We start from the raw sequence: 20,204 nt of genomic DNA, 5'->3' as shown, positions 1-20,204 counted from the left end.
CTACATCACTGTTCATTATGCCTCCCCTCAACACGGAGGAGAAGAGCATCCATGCATTGCCCTGGAGCTGTGCACCCAACAAGACAGATGCCTGTGAATTCTCATACCCAGCTGCTGCTGCTTTCCATTAGAAGTGGATTTTGGCAAGTCCCAGCAAGCGTGAGGGAGAGCCTGCAGTTTGCTGTAGTATTCCCACTTGCACGAAGTGGCTGCTAAAAGTGGAAGAGGAACTTTCCTGCTGCAGCCCCTGAGATCAGCTCTGCAGCCCAGGGCAAGATGACACCGTACCACCAGAGACATGCAGACAGCAGCTCCCATGCAAGATCATAAAATCCCTGAGTAGGAAGGGACCCACAAGGATCACTGAGTGCAGCTCATGGCCCTGCATGGGACAGGCCTAGGAATCCTACCATGTGCATGAGCGTGTTGTCCAAGTGCTTCTTGAACTCTGTCAGGGGTGGTGCCATGACCACTTCCTTGGGGAGCTTGTTCCAGTGCCCAGTCATCCTTTGGGTGAAGAAACTTTTCCTAATATCCAGCCTAAACCTTCTGACACACATTCATGCCACAGGGACACATCTCTACATCACCTAGAACAACTCTGAGCCCTAGAAACAGACCCAATGTGCTCTCAGAGATGCCTTAGGACATATCCAAACTTACCAAGCAGATAAATCCATGGTGTTCTATCCAAGACCAAAAACCTGACTGGATCCAAATCCTTAATCCAGCAATTGAAATAAGGAGCTGCCATCCTCCTTCTCGTCTGCACCTGTTTTATCTTCTCATCTGATCAACATACAATTATTTTGGGTCAGTACGTCACAAAGCCTCTTTTCTGGCTAAATGAATCTCATCCAGACACATCTGCATTCTCAGACAGGCCACATTATGCAGAGACAGCATAAAGTACATCCTTCATTTCAGAAAGCCTGTCTTTCTCTTTAAAGCATTTGATGGTGGCTTTCAGGCTTATTTCCATAAAAATCTCAGGTGACTACAGGAATTATTAGATCACCACTGGTTCTCTCTTGCAATTAAACTTCTCATAGGTGTAGTGATGCACAAAAACTGTTTTAGACTATTTCTACCCAAGTTACACCTCCATGATTCCTTTTACTGGTGGATTTCACTGAAATTTCATTTGTGCAACGTAAAACAGCAGCATCACTGGACATACCCCCATCAGGCTCCTCAGGAATAACAGTCTACAGGCTCCTGCTGTCCTGCAGCAATGCAAGAGAGTCCATTCTACCACCTTCTCAAACAGACTAACAGAGCATGGGTCCCTCCATCAAGCACCTTGGAGACAGTCAGCAGAGCTCATATATCATAGGCTTTGTCCTAAAGGCAGAGAAACAGGAAATTAAATCTCTCCTGGTCAGTGCTCCCTAAAGCAGACTGAGCCAAGGCTTCAAATTATATCCATCAGTGTAGATCTATTAGTTCAAAAGGGATGACTCAACTTCTAAGTAGAAGTCTCTTGCTCAAGGTCATGAGTCATAGCAAAGAAGAGCTCTAAGCATGGGTTTTCTGACATGAAAACATATCTTTAGCCACTCTCCCTCCCTTTTCTTGGTGCACATTTTTTTCAGAAGTTTGACTTCCTTAAAACACATTAATCTAAAACAGAAGTGCTTGGATATCCTGTCAGACTTTGGATGCAAAGTGTCTGTCCAGGCCTTCAGGCTTTTAATTTCTAATTACAAAATATTCCACTGTATAGTTCATGAGGCAGAAATAAGAGCCCCACAAAAGCCTTACAATTACTAGCACAGACCTTCAGGAATCTAGAGAGCAGATAGGAGAAGGATTGCTGGAGAAGGAAGGAACAAGCAGAACTCCTGGCTTTTTCTGCAGAAAATGTCAATCATGTGGACACAGGGGAACCATCAGGTTTGAGAGAGTTGGAAGCTGGTTTGCTGTGCTGGAAAAAGGCTATCTGAAATCAGAAAAGGCATCTTCTCCTGAAAGTTGTGTCTCCTGGAGAGCATGGGTAGCAAGCAGGGAGGTTCAACAGGAGACTGAGGGATGGAAAGACAAGGGACACAGGATGGTCAGGCAAACACGGTGAAAACAGACCACAAATGTCTTTTTGGCTCAGTGGCCAGTTTCCCTTGATAAATACCTGAGGAAAGGAAACCTTTCATGTGGGAAGACAAAATTCAGCTGATCTCCATTCTAATAGGGCACAACTTATGCCTAGGAGAAGAAAAAGAAGTTCAAAGAAAAAGATTAAAGGAAGCAATTTTCAAATTTAAACATAGTCTTAACATGGTGCAAAGGAATAGTAAGAACTGCTGAGAGACACTCAGGGTCATATCAGGGAGAGATGCCTTGGCTGAAGGTACTGCAGTGTTTTCCATATTTGTCTGCTTTATTTTTAAACACCCAGAGCCTTTGCTTGATCAACACTTCCTTGAAAAAGAAGGAAGCAGAGGAGGAGTGAGGGGCTGTAGGGAGGGATTCAAATGAGGTTGGAAAATTATGATCTTCCCAGCCATGAAAGTCAAAATTCCTACATGAAACCAAATCCTCCTGGAGTGCTATACAGGCATGGGGGGAAAGGGGAGCGAAGAAAAGAAAGATGATTTATTACTTAATCAGAACTGAAATTTTGATGAGAAAAATAAATGTTCAATCCACATCTGAATGTCAATAGCAGATCTGAAACTGGGCTTTCCCTCTTCTTTGCAGGCATAAAAAAGACAAGGGAGATGGTTCAGGCTTTTAAAAAGGGAGAAAAAAGCCACCGAAGTTCCCTGATCTTATGAAGCCCTGAATTCTTATATTCCATTTATAGCTCGAGCTGGAATGACATCCCTCTTGATTATCAAGCTGTCCAATCCAGCTGCATGTGTCAAGACTCTATGAGGTACTAAGTGAAATATATATATGCCCTTAGAGAGTTTAGCACATCGGGTCCACCTCCAGGGCACAGGCTGTAGCTCATTCTGACCACTGCTCCTTTCCCAGGATCACTTTTAAGGGGGTTTTTGTTCGGTGGGGTTTTTTTAAAGACTTTTTTTTTAGAGCACCTTTAATTTTGAGGTTCAGCAACACAAAATGGCACCAAAGAAGGATGTAAAGAAACCGGCGGCAGCCGCAGCACCAGCACCAGCGCCCGCACCAGCACCCGCACCAGCCAAACCCAAAGAACCCGCGATCGACCTCAAGAGCATCAAGGTAAATGGATAAGTGTGTGCTGATTGCAGAGACAAAGCGCTCCCAAAGGACAGAGTTAGCAGAGTCCTGGCTGAGGGATGCAGTGAAGTGTTGCATGTGCTGGGTTCCGGTTTGGGGACTGCAGTGAAATGAATGAGTAACTTCAGCTGATGGATTTGCTCACCTGCCTGAGCTTTTGACTGCTTTCGTAGCTGTAGAGGTGTAAGACACAGCGCATGACTAATGCAGGAGTTAAGCCTGGTAATGTTAAAAGTATGTTGGAGCGTGGACATCAGAACTTTTTACCAAATCAGTAGCCTGACCTGTTTGATAAAGCTACATTTTTCTTTTGAAAAACAACACAAAAACCTTACACAAACCCCCGAAAATAGATGCACCAGGGCAGGAAAGGGTTACTGAAACTTGAAATGCAATGTTTTCCCACAGCACTATACTAAAACCAAGTTTCATTTTACAGTTTACCCTCAAATTCCTTTCCAAATTTTTGAACCACCTGATGACACCTTGTTCATATGCTTTGAGATCAGTATGACTTCTCTTTGAAAGAAGAAACAAAACAGATTAAAATGGAGGGATTTGGCAGTTTCACCTATTTTTTTTTTCAGTTGCACTCTACAACAAACACTAATAGAGCCCATGAGCCAGAAAGATATGGACAGCAGCATTTCAAGCGATTTCCTCTCACCCTTACATTTGCACACAGTCTGCTACAAATTAAAAGAGGAAGAGTCTTTTGGAAGTTTCCCTCTGACTTCGCTGAAATTTGTTCTCATAATGTCTTTTCATGTTCTTAGACTTTTCATGTCAACCAACATCACTGACTGTTGCCTTGACCCTTCAAAGAAAACTCTTCCATTTTGTCAATTGTTTACTTAGGAAAGAAGAGAGGAAGGTTAAGCAGATAAAGAGAAGAGACAGACTAGTTTCTCTTAGTAGGACTATAAATAGTCATTCTCCACCTATCTGACAAGCTGATTGGTTCCAGGACCAATTTGCTAAGTTCTACATAAGAAATCATGCCTATTATGGATAAAAGAAGAGTACAAGGACTCATAAAAGGATCTACTCATTTTCATCTCATGATGAATTATCTTTCAGATATCTTAATTCATATACTCTCAAGATCATAACCTATTTAATGACATTTCTTCAACCTTAATTTTCCCAATCAGTAGTCAGTACTTTTCTGAAAGAGTATGTAGCTTCTCATAAGATTGAAGCTGAAGCCATGGGCAAAGCAAAACAGGAGCAAAATTTAAAAAAAAAAGGTGTTTTGAAATACTTTGAGTGATCATGGTAAAGGGTACATGAAAACCCCACTGTTTTTGAGAATACTGTCTAAAAAGTAGATTAGGCCTCACAATGCACTCATCTCCAGAGAAGAAGGGGAACAAGCTACATTTCCTGCTAAATAATTTAATATGATTGACCAGCTTTATATGTCCAGTTCATCAGGAGAAAACAGAACCAGTGAACCTAGCTAATCTATCTTTACATAAATGGACTGAATAATACATTACCAGCTAAAAAATGGCACACTGCACTCTGAGGCATCTCTGCAGTTCAGTCCTTTACCCAGACAGCTCTCTGCAATAACAGGAAATATATACTGGTAGAACAGAAAGAACTCTAAAGGCTTTGTCATATTCAGGCTGATAAAAGAAGATAGTCTCCCTATATTCTTTCTTTTGAAAAATAATATCAGACAAAGTATTTTCTTCTAAGGTCCCAACCAGCCACTCTGGGTTATCAGTTTTTTCACCCTTTGAGAGCTCCGGCAGTGAAGCAAACAAAGTCTTGTGAAACATGATCTGCCTGGGTGATATGGCAGAGTCAGGAATTTTAGTTTTCTGAGTCTTAGTCCAGTCCCTTAATTAATCCTCAATTCTTCCATTCAGCCACTAAAGACTCAGCATGAGATAAAGTACAGCACCATTTCCAGCAAAACTTTGGAGCCAGAGAGTACTTAGAACTAAGCTTTTGACTGGGACTCAGTGAACATTTCAAGGCCATGTTGAATGGGGCTCTGAGTGACCTGCTCCCCTGGAGGGTGTCCCTGCCCATGGCAGAGTGTTGGAACTGGGTAATCTTCAAAGTCCCTTCCAACCCAAACCATTCTGTAATTCTATGACTCTGTGACCTGGGGCTCTTTGCACTGATTTACCAGACATGGACACAAAACCTCCAGGACTTTGAACAAGGGTGTCAAGTGGGCTCCACTCCACTCCTCAGGGAGTTAGCAGCCATGCCAGCTTGCTATTCATGAGAGGTGACTGGAAATGCCAGGCTGCAGTGTCGTGATTTGGGGAGCCACACAGCAGGTAAACACAGAAGGGCTTTGCTAGCTTTTATAAGGAGACATCCAAGCCCCTTCTAACTGTTACAGCTGGATTGGGTAAGGGTAGAGCTGCCTAAAAAGGGCATACAGCAGCCAAATAGCCACATTTGGCAGTGCAGTTCATTTTAAGTTTGAACCAGAAATCGTAATTGTCTCCAAAACAAACAAGAAGGTGGTTTACAAACGTGAGTAGTGATTCTCTTGGTGGTACCTCCCCACTCACATGCTTTGCTTGGGTCATCTTCAGGAAATCTGGTTTTCTAAGCCTCTTGGAGTGCACATTTTGAAACTGCAGAACTTTTCCCTTTCTTAAGAGGACTCAGACTGGGTTCTTGCAAATGCAGGCACCCCAAAATTGTCTGTCACCATCAGAAGTTGTGACAGGCCATTCATTCTCTTCTTTATCCCCTTCCTGAAAGTAACCCAATCAGAGCAAATATTTGGTGATTTGCTAGTGCTAATCACAGCTGGCATGAGATTTTCTATTTTTGAGCACAATCTATTGACTACAGAACTGAGTAACAGGAATACCTCACTGCTAAAGACTCAAATCTCTAAACTGAGCCCTTTCATAGCTTACCTTAGGTTGCAGTGCAACCACCATAGAAAGAGAGTCAAGGCAGAGAGGAAGACTTTGTTTCTAAATGGAAACAGGAAAACCTCTTTTTCTCTTACTCAGGAGAAAACATAAAAATTCAATCTGCTTTGCACAAGCTTTTCCAGTGCAAATCTGTATTTCCAGTTTTCTTTATTACTAACATGACCTTGGATTTGCTTCAGTTATTAAATAATAACTGAAAAAAGGATGATGGATGCAGCTGCAAACTACCACTGGGAACCAACCATGATTTAAAGAAAAGTGACCATATGGGTCATTTTCTTAGGCAATCCCCAAGAATTCTGCAGTGGCCCAGTACACTCTCTAAAGACAGCTTGTCTGTTTTGTCAACTTCCTCCTCCCACACAAGTCTGAGTGAGAAGAAACATTGAGTTGATGAACAGCATTTCTATGGGTCTGTGTCTGCAACAACTTCATAAGACATTAATGATACAGATGTCTGACACTTGGTTTTGCAACTGAGGCAGTGGGAAATGGATAAATCTCCTATTGCCCAAATCAAGGTAACTCGGTCCCTATCACCAACAGAAAAGGGGGTTGTTTTTTACATAAAATCTACAGGCCTTTCCCAGCACACACAACCAGCCATTGGAGCAAGACCAGGCTCATAGCATCCACTATGATGTTTTGGGATCCATGTGCTGAAAATGCTGGGTGCAGAGCTTTATAGGCACCTGCTCTGTTCAGATAGTGATCTGAATGTGTAGCACCCTGATCTGGTGTCACACCAGGCTGTTTACTTCAAGGATACACCTGAGCATCCTCCCTCAAGTAGACACACACGTTGAGTTCTTGCAAGTATCCATGGTGTAAGTGAGGTTCATTTGGTACACAAGACTTCCCATGCTGGTGTTTTCAAGACTGAAATCCCAGGACACCAATAAAGCCATGCCATTCTGCAGATAAGCCACCTGCATGTTTAAAAAAAAAGACGACTAAAAACTATCAACCAGTAAAGACTTGCTAAGGTCTCAAGTAACTGTGTGATGCATGATGAAGCCTTTTGCATGGAAGCAAGCCTGTGATTGATTGTTTTTAAATACAGAACTCTTAAGGCAGTAAAAAGTATTTCTCTATGTGTCCTTATTTCTTATTACATTCACTACTCCAGTAGGTCATCTCTGAACAGGCACTGCACTGGACATAATCAAAGAGAGAGAAACTCACTAAAATGCACTGACAGAAAGCTCCTGGACTGGAGGACGACCAGGACTGCAAATGTCAGCTAAAGCGCTCTGAGAGCTATTGAGGTGCAGACCAACTCCACAGGAAGATGTGGAGGGAGAGCAAGAATGTTAGCAGTAGCTTTACTCATAGAAATAAGGGCTTTCTTAGGAACCAGAAGGTTTTCACTTGAAACTTTTGGCTCAGGCCTTCAGATGAAGCCTGATCCAAATCTATGACTCCAGAAAGATTCCCTAGGATGGATATACTTGTTGGACAAGATCATCAGTCCCAAGTGCACTTACAGGTAGGAAGAGGACAAGTGCCAGTATGACTTTAGCCTTAAGATATCTAAACGTGCCTGTCTGATGCCATCCAGGCCAGCTTTCTGCTTCTTCTTTGATCCCTGAGACATAGCACCATTTGGGATCCAGCCCAGAGTAGCCCCAGCCCAATCCCTTGCCCCATGAACCTTACCACTAATGCCAGACCCATGTTGCTGACAATCACTGGATGGGCAAGGCATGGCATAAAGCTGCCTCAGGACAGGCAACCGGGACGACAGACACTTGTTACACACCAAGACATCACTTTGGGACACTGCTGGAAACAACAAACAGAAACCACCACTTAGTTTTCTTTACATTTTCATGAGAACATTGCCTCCTTTTCTTCCTAAACTGCTCCTAAGCAAGGAGTTTCTGAAGAATAAGGACTGTCTATATATGTTATTAGACACTTTTCCTTATCTCTGCTAATCAGAAGAGTTATTTGGAAAATGATATTTTTTTAACAAGATCCATTCTTAGTTATTCACAGCTATAGATACCTATAGCCTTTGGAGAGTCTGGGGAATAGTAAATAATGGTAGAAACAGTGGAATTTAAAGTGGAAATTAGCATGTAACATTGTAACAGCTCACAGGGTAATTTCAAGTGTTAACTGTTCTGTGGCAGACCCCACAATATTTCTAAAATAGTGTTTTAAGCCCCCTTAGAGCACAGAGAGATTGCAACAGACAGTAAAAGAAAGATATTTAAGTTAATCTTATATAAGGCAAGAAGGTGACTAATTTAGCCAACGACAAGTAAAGAAAGAAGTTGTCTGTAAGGAGATACGAAACAGCAAACCAGGAAGTTGGCCCTCACTTCACTGAGGCTTTATTACATCTTATACCCACTGCCAAAAAGTACTTTGAACTGGCTGGTTTACCACGTAGCACTTAAAGGTCAAGCAGCAATAGTTTAAATTACATAAATACACTGCCACTGGGAGGGATGTTAAAAGAAGAACTCTCTTCAAAAGGCCCCACATCTTGTGTATCCTCTTGATCATACACATTCAAGGCCAAATAAAAGCCATTAGAAAAGTGACACATTTACAAATGAGCACAACTGAATGCACTTTCCCCCATGAAGTTAATGAAATCTGTTCAAAAGGATATCATTAACAGTGCAGGTAGAACACATATCACACCCAGGCATTTCAGAAAGGCACATTAATTAAATGACAAGGCTCATCCAAAAGTTTTTGCACGGCTGTAAAGCAACTGTGAAGTTAAAAGCTTTAAAAATAAACAAACTGGAAAGTTGCACAAAATACTTAGAAAAAAAATTCAGATTTATCTGCAATTTAGTCCATTAAACTCAAAAGTATTTTTGAACTATTATTCCAAACCTCATGGTATCTCACACATGCAACTTTCTCTCCTGTATTAGTGGTGGTTGTTTTTATTCTTTCCTCAGTTTTATTTCCAGGCAGCTCTGTTCTCAAAATGGACCTCACTTTCTCTAGAGCTGTTCTGCTTCTAATGTTTCTCTGCCTCATAAGCCATGAGGCCAAATCCACCAGGCTGCTGATTCTTACCTAAATGAGAAGCAGCCTCTCGAAATCTGTGGCATTGATCACACACACTATGGAACTGGGGTGAGGGATGGGTGAAGGACAGTCTGCTTTTCAGGGGGGTTTGGAAGCTTGTGTAACCCTGAAGTCAATGATGTCTACTAAAGGAGATGTTCAACTGTATTAACCAAGGAGCAGGCATTAATGGTGAGCAGATATTATATATACTGATATAGACACAATCCTAGCTTATCTTTATCCAAAAATAAAAAAATCCCCTCTAGTGCTGCATAGAGAGCTAAATATACAATGAGTATCCTAAGGGACTCTCCCATTTTCTCCTCTCTGGTTTTCCAAGACATCTGATATGTTCTTAGTACCTTGAAATATCTGGTGACTCCCTAGTAAAAGATGATTCACTTCTCTGCAATTCATCCAAAAGGTAACAGGCAGATTGAGCAACCAAATGCTTTAACTCCCAGCAGCATCTTTTCTCAGGGCTTTTCTGCCTATGCAGACCTTTCCACGTTTACAGTGAGCACAGGGCAGCTGCCACTCAGCACAGCTCAATCCCAGTGCCCACGAGCCTAAAGAGGCAAGCACAGCACTACACTGCAAAGGTTGGGGCCTTAAGGCCAATGAAGCAGTGATTTGGTGGAAATCAGAAGCTTTGTTAATACTTTGGAAATAAAGATTTGTGTGGATTGGGTCTCTCCTTGGTTGGTGCCAAAGATTGCATAAAACCCTGTCCACTCCATTCTATAACTGGGACCCAGTCAAAATGCCTCTATCCAGCACCAGAATTCCTAGAAGGGAGTGACATGTGGGGAAAACCTTAATCTTAAAAGCAAAACCCTCAAAACACACTACCTTTTTCTTCAGCACAGATAACCTTCTGGATAATAACTTTGCCCATTAATAAGGGCTAAGTGAAGTTAGATAAATCCAGGTCCTTCTAGTCTTTCCCATGTGTTACAATTCCTTTAACCTTTCATGATTTTGCTGGAGGTGGAGGGAAGGGGGTCATTCATTTTCTCTTAAATCAATCTCCCTGAAACTTCAAAATCTTCCCCTGATTGAGTCTTGAGCTCAAAGTGTCCTCTGACAATGCAGAGACCACTTACCAGGATCAGGACAAAATACTGCAAAATACTTCTGCCTTTTGAAGTTTCTGAAAGCTCCTTACAGAATCAGAAATCTTACCTTTAATGTCTTTTAAGGAATATTTGAAATATTTTCCATCCAGGCCATTTGTAGGTGCCCTTACTCAAAGCAAGTACATTTTAACCCCCTAACAGACCTCCTGGTTTAAAGCAGGGTAATTTTTAATTCAAGTGAATATTACGCACCCATAGTAGAATATTCTTCCCTAGTAAAAGTGTCGAGTGAGATTTTAATTAAGGATTGGTACTAAAATGAAGAGCTGGTGTGGTGCACTAGTATTTCCTCATCAAAATTCTGAGCCAAAGTCTCACATGGTCAAAAGACATTCAGTTTATATGTAGATCCCTCTCAATTTATAGATATCTGATAGCCCATTCAAGCCAGGTGACTAATCCAGGCATCATTTTCTATGCCCAAGGCAAACACACACCAATTATTTTGTGCTTGACACCTTTTGGGATGAGCTCTGTTGAAGCCAAATATAAAACTTATCTTTGTTGTAGCCAAACATAAAACTTATCTGTTCAAGAAAATTAATCTAACTTTTCCTTTAAAAAAAAATTAAATTATGTTTTCAGGGGAACACTTCCCAGTTGTCAGCACTGGAGAGCAAAAGGCTGAGGACAGAAGGAAAATCCCACAAAAAGCAACACACTGCATTGACCCAGGCAACATTTCAGCTCTGTCAAAGTCTTTTGAAAGCTCCTCTATTAATGCACTGGGACTGGTGGCCAAGGTGTGTATTAGCTTTCTCATTGCCCAAGTTCCAGCCCCAGCCAGCGTTAATCAGGAGCACTGCACTATGCTAAACCTGTGTTAGCTAACTCAGGCAAGAGCATCAACCCTTTTCTAGCCCAGCCACACCTGATCCTGGCTACACTTGGTCCTGTTGCCACAGGCAATAAATTACAAATAGCAAAAAAACCCAACCAACCAACAAAAAACCCCCTCCACCATAAAAACTGAACAAAAGTGAAGGATTTGGCAGTGGAGCATTTTTCATACTCAGTATATTCTCCAAATAATTCTCCAAAAATGCAAGTAATCTGTCTGAACAGAGTATTTTCAAGCTAAAATGTCAAGCTTAGAAAATTCTTTGCAGTTGTATCTTATGTTGTATCTTATCCAACCAAATACCTTGACCTATTCTGATGGTTCAGTTTAAAAAAACAATCAGTAAAATTATGCCTGCCTGGATTTGAGTCTTTCTGTCAAAGCCCTCAATATACTGAAAAGAGACATTCACAAAGGTTATGCTTCTCTTCAAGGTAATTAATTGAGCTACAGAGGAAAGTTTCCCTCACTAATCACATCTTGTCATTAGAAAACCAGTAGCAGTGACTTCTCAACAGAGGCAATCAACAGAAATTAAAGAGGGGATTTAATTTTGTAACAGGGAGTCTGTTGTTGCCACGTAATCATTCCCACACTGACTCCATGACAATCTTGACCCAGCTGAGGCAACAGAGAAAGAGAGAAATTTAGAGCAAAGTTTTCTAATGCTATTAGAACATCCTTTCCATTTGGAGATTTGGCCTGGGCTTGGGGGATGCTACATGGTAGGACTAGGTCTTTGCTACTAAAGAAGCTGCAGCCCCTACCTCCTGCAATGTACTTAGAAAATTCCCACCTGTGGGCCCACCATAACCTGCAAACTCAAAAAGTAAGTACCCCTTTACCCACCATGAACAGTCATCCTTCTAGTTCACAAAACCTTTTAGGGTCCTTAGCTTTTATCACTGCTGACTGACTCTACAGCTTATTGGAGAAACAGAATCCTTCCCTATAAGGTAGTCCTGGTAGGTCTGGACAAGGAGTATCTCCTCTTGATGGTACAGACCCAGAAAGTGCTGACATGAATCAAAATTACTGCTTGTCACTCCCTGACCCTCTCCAGCCTCCTAAAAATAGCTAATGTAAGATGTCGATCAAGACATGGAGCCTCCTGTCACTTTGCCCTAAGAAAGCTAAGGAACTCATGAAGGGGAGGGACCTCTTCCTTCTGACACCTAATCTAGGCAATGCCATCAACACCACCAGATAAATAAGGGGAAGAAAGGCCAGGAAAGCAGGACCACTCTCAAGACCTCTCAGCTAACCCTTCCTGCCTGTCTGCTGCTCTGCTTTTCCAACTCAACCATGGTGGGTGCTCCGGAAAGCTAATGGTTAGCAGTGAGCCAGTATGTTTAATATAAGTAAACTGGGCTTCTTGCTCAAGTTAATTCTGGGGAGGGGTGGGGGGAGAACAGTCCAGAAGACAGTTTAGGTTTGCTTGGTTTTCCTCCTGAAACCTATAAGATTATGTAGTGTTTTCCAGTTAGCCTCAAGTTCCTCATAAGGCAATGGTAGATGTGCAGCTCCCTCAGCTTCTGACAGAACAGTTACAATTTTCTAAGTTTTGGGCTTTTGTTTTTGTTTTGTTTTTTTTTAATCAGATGCAACCTGCTAAAGTGGCAAAAGGAAATAGTCATATTTTAGATAAGGAATTATCCTAGTTTAGTAGTTTATGAAACCATGTACTGTCGAAACCTAACCTGAAACACAGACTTTAAGGGATTGGTTTAATTTCTATGTTAATGTAAAAAAGCTGGTTGTTAAGCAATATTACTTCAAATTGTGTAACTTTAGCATAGCAGGTCTATGCTAAAGCAGTAAATTACCTGATGGTAGATTAATGACTTTATTTAAGAGATTTTAGAATTTGTTGCTTATAGCCACAGTTCTGGTTTTCCCTGGGAGGCAGATTTTAATGGAATCTTTAACAATAAACCTGCTGATGCATTTTTACAAGGGAAGTTGCTCATTTATGTTGCTATGGCCTAATTACATTAGGCAAGACAAGCGAGGGAGCACTCAGGTACTTTTGTTATTTGCTTTCTCTCAGTGCATTTTCAGCAGTACTAGTTCTCTTTCTTCTCTCTTTTTCTTCCCAACTGCAGTCCTTCTCTGCTGATGAAATTAATGGTAAGTGAAATCAAAGTTAAAATTTAATGGGGCAGGAGGGGGAACATAATGGCTACCCAATGCTGAATATTCACTAGCCTTAACAGCTCTTTTGCTATCTGCGTTACTTCTGCACATCTGACAGACCACACTTTTGCTGTTTTGGAAGATGACTCATGGACTGAGCTGGATGCTTTAGAAAACAGATTCTGTCCCAGCCCCCCTACCTAAGCTATTTTTTGTGATTGATTTCCTTCCAACAGATCGAGTTCTCCAAGGAGCAACAGGATGGTAAGTTACAAGAGAGCTAATGTCTTTTAAGTGTACGTGGGTTCAGAGAGGAGCTACGGGCTCAGAAATTAACCTTTATGAAATGATGAGCTAGGACTTCAGCTGGTACAAACCATCACACTCTTGACTTCAGAGCAGCAGTGCTGACTTATGCTGAACAAGAATCTGACCATAGATTTACGTGTAACCTGTCTGGATGCTGCCGAGCTGAGAAGCTTATCCCACGGTATGAAGAGAAAATACACTGGCTCTACCTACTGAACACTTTTCTGTCGTGCTCCTGTTCTGGCTCTCAACAAGCATGCTGAAGACAAGTCTTGTATTTGAAAGTCACAGGGGAAATAGGCAGATGAAGGACAACAGAAAGGGGAGTGGGCTTAGCTCCAGTGACTTTTCAATCTTACATAAACAGAGGATGCAAGAGGTCTACATGTCACTTTGGCCAGGAGATACTGTGGAAGGGAGGTCACAAAGGCTGTGAATACAGTCATGAAGCACAGAAATAGTCAGCAAATAAGTGACTTGTATACACTTAGTTATAAAATACAATAGTCTGGATGTGCTAAAATTCTTCAGCATCTTGCTGTATTCTCTAATTCACAAACAACTTCCAATTTTTTCCTTCAGTATTCTAGAAAGAGACAATTAAAAATCCTGTCATGAACAAAAATCCCCATTGAAGCTCTGGAAATCAAAGCTGGAGTGTTTCAAATATGCTGAGAGATGCATTTGGGCTACATTAAATAATGTTAAAAAATGTCCAAAATTCAGTAGCACATACAGTAGATAGAACAAAGTATTTAAATAGGAAAATGCAAGGATTTTCTAGAAATTCAGAGGAAGTAGAATAGCTAGAAGCAGGTCTTGAGAGAGCCCTGATCTTCCTGAACATGAGCCTGCTCTACATTACACCATCAAAGCAAGAAGGAAAGGTATAATACAGCAAGTGAGACTGGAAATATTTTTCTTCCTGCAGTCCAAACACTTCTGGTCACAACAACAAAACCAACAACAAGAAAAATCATTCAGCCTCTCCTGCACTTTCTAGTTCTGAAACTTTTACAAAAGGATTGGGAGGGTTTATGGAAAAATGCCATCAATTCAAAGCTGCTGGCATGTATAACAAAGCAAAATATTTCTCTCAGCTTCCCCACGTATTTCAGATCATCCAGCTGCTGCTGTAATGTTGCAATGTCTGAACCAAGCAGCAGAGTAATTAGAAGCTACTTGAGAGAGGGAGAATTTCCCAGGAACAGAGGTGGCCCACCCTCAGTAACTACTTTCATCCATACAGGCTGATGCACCAACAACTGGGTAGTATCCTCCTCAGAGAAAGACTTTAAACATGCTTATTCCAGCACAGCTACAAACTAGGAGTAGCTATCAAAAAAAAAAAAATTAAAAAGAAAAATGCACAGTAGAGATATATTGCAGTGAAATGCATGCCTGAGAGGCAAAATTAAATCATGTTTCTCCAAGCTGGGGAGCAGTGCTCAGAACACAGGGAACATAAAATTTCACACGACTTACAAAACAGAGAAACTCTCCTGATGGCTTTGCTAACAGCACACTGGAATAGTTTTATACCTCGCTGGCTAAATGTCAGTGGTGCAGCAGATGAAAGATCAGATCATATGGTATAAATTGCTACAGGTCTATCAATCTTAGCTGCTAGAGCAGAAGCTGATATCAAGAGCATATAATGGTAGGGGAAACTCTACACAGGTAGATTTTATACCTTGCAATAAAAGCTGTAAGGAAAGAGGGTTAGCAGCAAAGGATTATAGTCTCTTACATCAGATAGTAAAAGGATTAGTTTCAGATGTATTAGATTACAGCCAATCAGGCTGACACTGCATATCAGACCTTTTACTGGGTGCCAGCAACTTCTCCACTAAGGCAGTGCATGGAAGACCAAATACCTCCACATCACATGCCCCCAGCACACAACAAATGATTGCATGATCTGAAATGTGGTTTATTACTCCTAAATCTGCCCAAAGACACAAAGAACATTCCACAAGCTGTGAAACACAAAGCATTTCTAGCTGCTGGATGTGCATCACAGCCAAGGGAAAGACATTTTACTTGTTTACTTGGCCTTAAACCATGGCATCGTCAGACACTGCAGTGAAGAAGAGATCAACAACACAATCCAAGATGATCTTGATATATGAGGTTCCAAGATGGCTTTTTAGCTAGAGAGTTGACCTTCATCCCCTCCTGTTTTTTAAAGCCATAGTTCTTCAGTTACTGCAGAAATACTCTAAAAATATGGCAAGATGATAGACATGGAACTTCACAACAGAAGACGAAGGCCTGCAATGTAATGGAGGCAACTAACTGTACTGATTTTTGTAGGAGAAATGCCTGTATCCCAAGCCCTTGGCCAGCTGCAAGGGGAAATAAGTGAATACTGATCACTTGTCAGCTCTGAAAGAAGCAAAGTACACTTAGGAAATGCACAGGAATGAGGCACCACACAAGTTCTACCACTGGAAAAGCTGGATATTCATCAGTAAGAAGCCGCAACAGACCACAAAAAGCAGAGATAAGAGGGAACAAACATGGATAGAAATCTAAACTTTTAAGGAAAAACAACAGTTCAACTATTTGAAATCCATCTTCAAGTTTGCTATTAGCACTGTGTAGTTGAGAGTACAGGATTGCAGGTAGGACTCATTGAAGCAAGCACAGGTTTTGCCCCACCAGGCACTTTGACAGGAGAGTCCCAGTCCTCCAGAAAGATAAGGTGGAGTGGATAACAACATTTTTACCTTCTGCTGCTACATCACATAAAGAAAGCCTTTCTTGAATGAGAATGTTCATGGAGAGCTTATGTTTCCCTGTCCTTGAAATAACTACAGGGTCAATCACAAAGCTATTGATGGCTATTAGAGCCAGAAAAACTATGAAAGGCAGATATAAAAGTTTAAAAATAGTGAATCCGAAATGTCAGAGGGGAGGAGTTTTTCTTGGGATTGTGGGCCAAAGATTCCCCTGGCTAACTCCCCCGGAATCAGTGGAACAGAGCCAGGAGACAGCAGGTTCAAATCTTTGCCAGTAGGGAGCTGCCTGGCTGAATTTAACCACTACTCTTCCCTTGCAGACTTCAAGGAGGCCTTCCTCCTCTTTGACAGGACTGGTGATGCCAAGATCACTCTGAGCCAGGTTGGCGATATCATCCGGGCGCTGGGGCAGAACCCTACAAATGCTGAGGTCAACAAAATTCTAGGAAACCCTAGCAAAGAGGGTAAGTGCTCTACAGTCTTTCATGGGTCCTTCTTGAGGCTGGGGAACTGCAACTAGGCAATATCCACAGGATGCAGCCTTGCTACAAACAACAACCAAGCCAAACGAATAACACTTGGCAAGTTCTCACCAAGGGCTACAACTTCTGGCTCGTGACGCACTAGGCTTGGGAGTCCTTAAACCTCCTTAGTGAATATGTCAGTAGTAAATTTGGACATCCAGCCCACTGTACTCTCCTATTCTTAATGAACTTATTCTTTTGCTAGTGGGGTCTGCCACCAAATCAAAGAGACCCTGAAGAGGTCAATAACATGTCAGCAACATCAGGGGCTTGCCTAAGTCACCACATCCCACACTGCTTACCTTTTCCTACCACTGGAGCTCAAGAGTTCTGTTTGACTGTATTCTGTAGTCCACTCACTTGCCAATTCTTTTCAAAGATCAACTCAGACAGCAAGTTTAATTTCTGAAAGAATATAATATGCACACAAACATACAAAGTAATGTAAGAAGAGGGCTGGAGCAAGGATGTGAAAAATGAGATGCCATGTAAAAAACTAACTCCCAAGATAAGAGAAAATTCAGATGCCATAACTGTAAAATACTGAGGCAAAAATTAGAGAAAAGGATAGAAATAGGCATGCACATGAGGTGGGAGGCTCTCCCACGTTTCAGGGCAAACATCCCTAAAGAACACACTTGCAAGTGCCTAGCATGTAGCAACTGGTGCTTTCTTTCCAGAGATGAATGCCAAGAAGATTACTTTTGAAGAGTTCCTGCCCATGTTGCAAGCAGCTGCTAACAACAAGGAACAGGGCACCTTTGAAGACTTCGTTGAAGGTCTGCGTGTCTTTGACAAGGAAGGCAATGGCACAGTCATGGGGGCTGAGCTCCGTCACGTGCTGGCTACTCTGGGTAAGGGATTATCATCTCTGTGAACACTTCAAAAATTGCTGCTGTTTGAAGGCATGGGAGAGGGAGAAAAGACAGTCCAACCAGTTTGGAGAGGTAGGAGGCTATCAAGCCAGACAAGAGACTGTGTTTCCTAACTGGGAATCCACAAAGACAAGCAAACAAAGTTTTGGGTTTTCTGCTGCAGACCAAAGGAAAAGCTTTGTTTTATGACTTGTAAATTCAGATGAGATATTAAGAGATATTTGATGAATAGAGAGAAGAGTATGTACATCTCAGGGACATACCACATATGGACAAAGGTGTAAGATTTGCTGCATAATTTCTTTACTCTGTAGGAACAACTAGAATCCCTGTGTCTATATGCATATGCAGAGCTTCTAATGAAAGTGAAAATTAATAAAGTTTATGTCATATATAGGTCTTTTTGTTACTAACTCAGAAAACAAGGAAAGCCTTTGGAAAAGCTGTAGGGTTCAGCCTCAGATGTGTGTGTAAGAATTAACCAAGCTATCTCCACTCTCAGGAGAGAAGATGACAGAAGAGGAAGTAGATGAACTCATGAAAGGTCAGGAAGACTCAAATGGCTGCATCAACTATGAGGGTAGGTGCAAGAGTTCAACATCTTCCCATCCTACATTTCTCCTCTCTCTCACAGTTTCATTGCAGTTGGCTTTTAGCTTCTCAGGCAATCAGACAAAGCTCCAGCAAAGCTGGGTCAAAAAGCTTGTGTGTGAAAACGACTGTGGCAACACTCTTATCCTGCAGTCACACTATGAAAGAGACTTGATTCAGCCACAGCTGTCTTGGCCAATGCCAGGTCTCTAGACTTACTTTCTGTAGAGGAATTACAGTGATTGGAACATCCTATAGCTAATGTCTTATCACACTTAAGGAAGAAGAGAGATTGATTTATACCACATTAAATACTTAGAGCTTTCCATCACACATTGGGATCAAATCTGATCAGGAACACCTGTTCTTAATGCTATCAGCTCATAAACAGCTGTTATTAATAAAGGTATTTCCCAAGGTAACTTTTGCTGCTGCTTCTAACTAGCATATCTGCATTTTTCCACAGCATTTGTAAAGCACATCTTGTCCGTCTAAGTGGAATTCTCCAGATACCAAATGGTATGTTCTTCCCAACTCTACACTTAACCTTGTCTATTTGCTATGCTTAAAGGCTTTTATATATCCATGGCCAACATCAATGTGACAGTTTCCTCAATGATATGAATAGAATAAAATGAGACTGGTGTCCAAGAGCAAAGAAAACAGGAGTTCAGATTCCTGGCACTTGTTCACAACTGTGCAACTCATTGGAAACTGTGTTTAGTGGATTTTTCAAACATACACAAACAGTGAAAGAAACCTCAGGCATAAGTATTATCCTAGATGTTTGTTGCCATACAAAATTAGAGTTTAAACTATGCAAACTGACAGCCTGAGACATTTATTATTTTTTAAAAAAGGAAATCAAAGCAATATCTTCTAATAATTTTTAGATTTCTGTAAAGACAGAATAGTATCCTGAATATTTGTGTGAAATACTGAGGACAGCTCTGCAAACAAAATAATCATGTGAAAAAGTATATTGTAAAGTCATGATCAATAGCCAAAAGAGGGCTTCAAAAGGAACAAACAAACAAACAAACAAAGGAACAAAACCCCCTACAATCTTTATATGCTGTTATTTTGTTCTAAATAAAAAAACTCCAGCAGGTGTCTTTAAAATGCAAACAGACTATTGTGGGTCTGTAGGTTTATTTGAACTGTCAGTTCCCAACTCCTATATGAAAAAACCATGTCAGAAGAGAAGTCAAGGACTCAGTTTGTCATTTTGCAAATGTTTCTTCAGCCAACACTGACTTCAGATCCAACTCTCCAATTCCTTCCCAGAACAAGCTGAATTCAGGAAAACCAGATGGCACTTGAGATTTGCCCAAAATTTTTGCTCAGTCTGTCACCATCAACATGGAAATTGCATAGAACTGGATGATATGACTCCAACCTCACCACTTTTTACCAGCACATCCAAGGGTCACTACATTTTCATTTAAGAAATCTGAGCTTTCAACAAAGCAAACTAGATGGAATGAACTGTTACTATCAAGGATCTATCCATCCCAACAACCTCTTTCCATGTTATTTGCATTGAAACACTGTAATTTCTTGGAAAAATAAAGCATCAATAAATTCCTGTTGTCACTTTGTGGCTAAAAAGTCTTCTTTTCCCCCTAACATTGTTCAAACCCACACAAAGCAGCACTCAGCACTTGATTGATTTTCTCTGTATATCTGCATATCACAAAATAAAGTGGGATGATGGATACAGTTGTGGGATGATGGATAGAGATAAACCTAAAGGAGATTTAGATGTTTAGGTTAAAAGCAGCTGTAACTCCCTGGACAGACTGAGGTTGACATGCTCCATAATACAACAATAAACATCTGCTCAGAGAAACAGAACAGAGTGTGGAACGAAGTGGG

The 20,204-nt window shown here is 41.2% G+C and overlaps 1 protein-coding gene across 4 annotated transcripts; it reads left to right on the top strand.

Annotated features, from left to right (window-relative positions):
* Positions 1-2,933: 2,933 nt before the first annotated feature.
* Positions 2,934-19,922, top strand: MYL1 (myosin light chain 1). Of its 4 annotated transcripts, none has more exons than XM_071562114.1 (7): positions 2,934-3,186; positions 13,520-13,547; positions 16,657-16,800; positions 17,541-17,714; positions 18,238-18,315; positions 18,793-18,845; positions 19,614-19,922. In XM_071562114.1, the coding sequence occupies exons 1-6, from the start codon at positions 3,067-3,069 to the stop codon at positions 18,819-18,821; spliced, it is 573 nt and encodes a 190-aa protein (XP_071418215.1). In that variant the 5' UTR covers positions 2,934-3,066; the 3' UTR covers positions 18,822-18,845; positions 19,614-19,922. The 4 variants fall into 4 exon arrangements, with proteins under 4 accessions (XP_071418215.1, XP_071418216.1, XP_071418217.1 ...); XM_071562115.1 differs by having other exon boundaries at positions 19,573-19,922; XM_071562116.1 differs by lacking the exons at positions 2,934-3,186; positions 13,520-13,547 and adding exons at positions 12,370-12,455; positions 13,253-13,277.
* The last annotated feature ends 282 nt before the right edge of the window (positions 19,923-20,204 follow it).

This window comes from Pithys albifrons, chromosome 8 (assembly GCF_047495875.1).
Source record: "Pithys albifrons albifrons isolate INPA30051 chromosome 8, PitAlb_v1, whole genome shotgun sequence".
NCBI lineage: Eukaryota > Metazoa > Chordata > Aves > Passeriformes > Thamnophilidae > Pithys > Pithys albifrons.
This window is presented reverse-complemented; position numbering and strand designations above follow the sequence as displayed.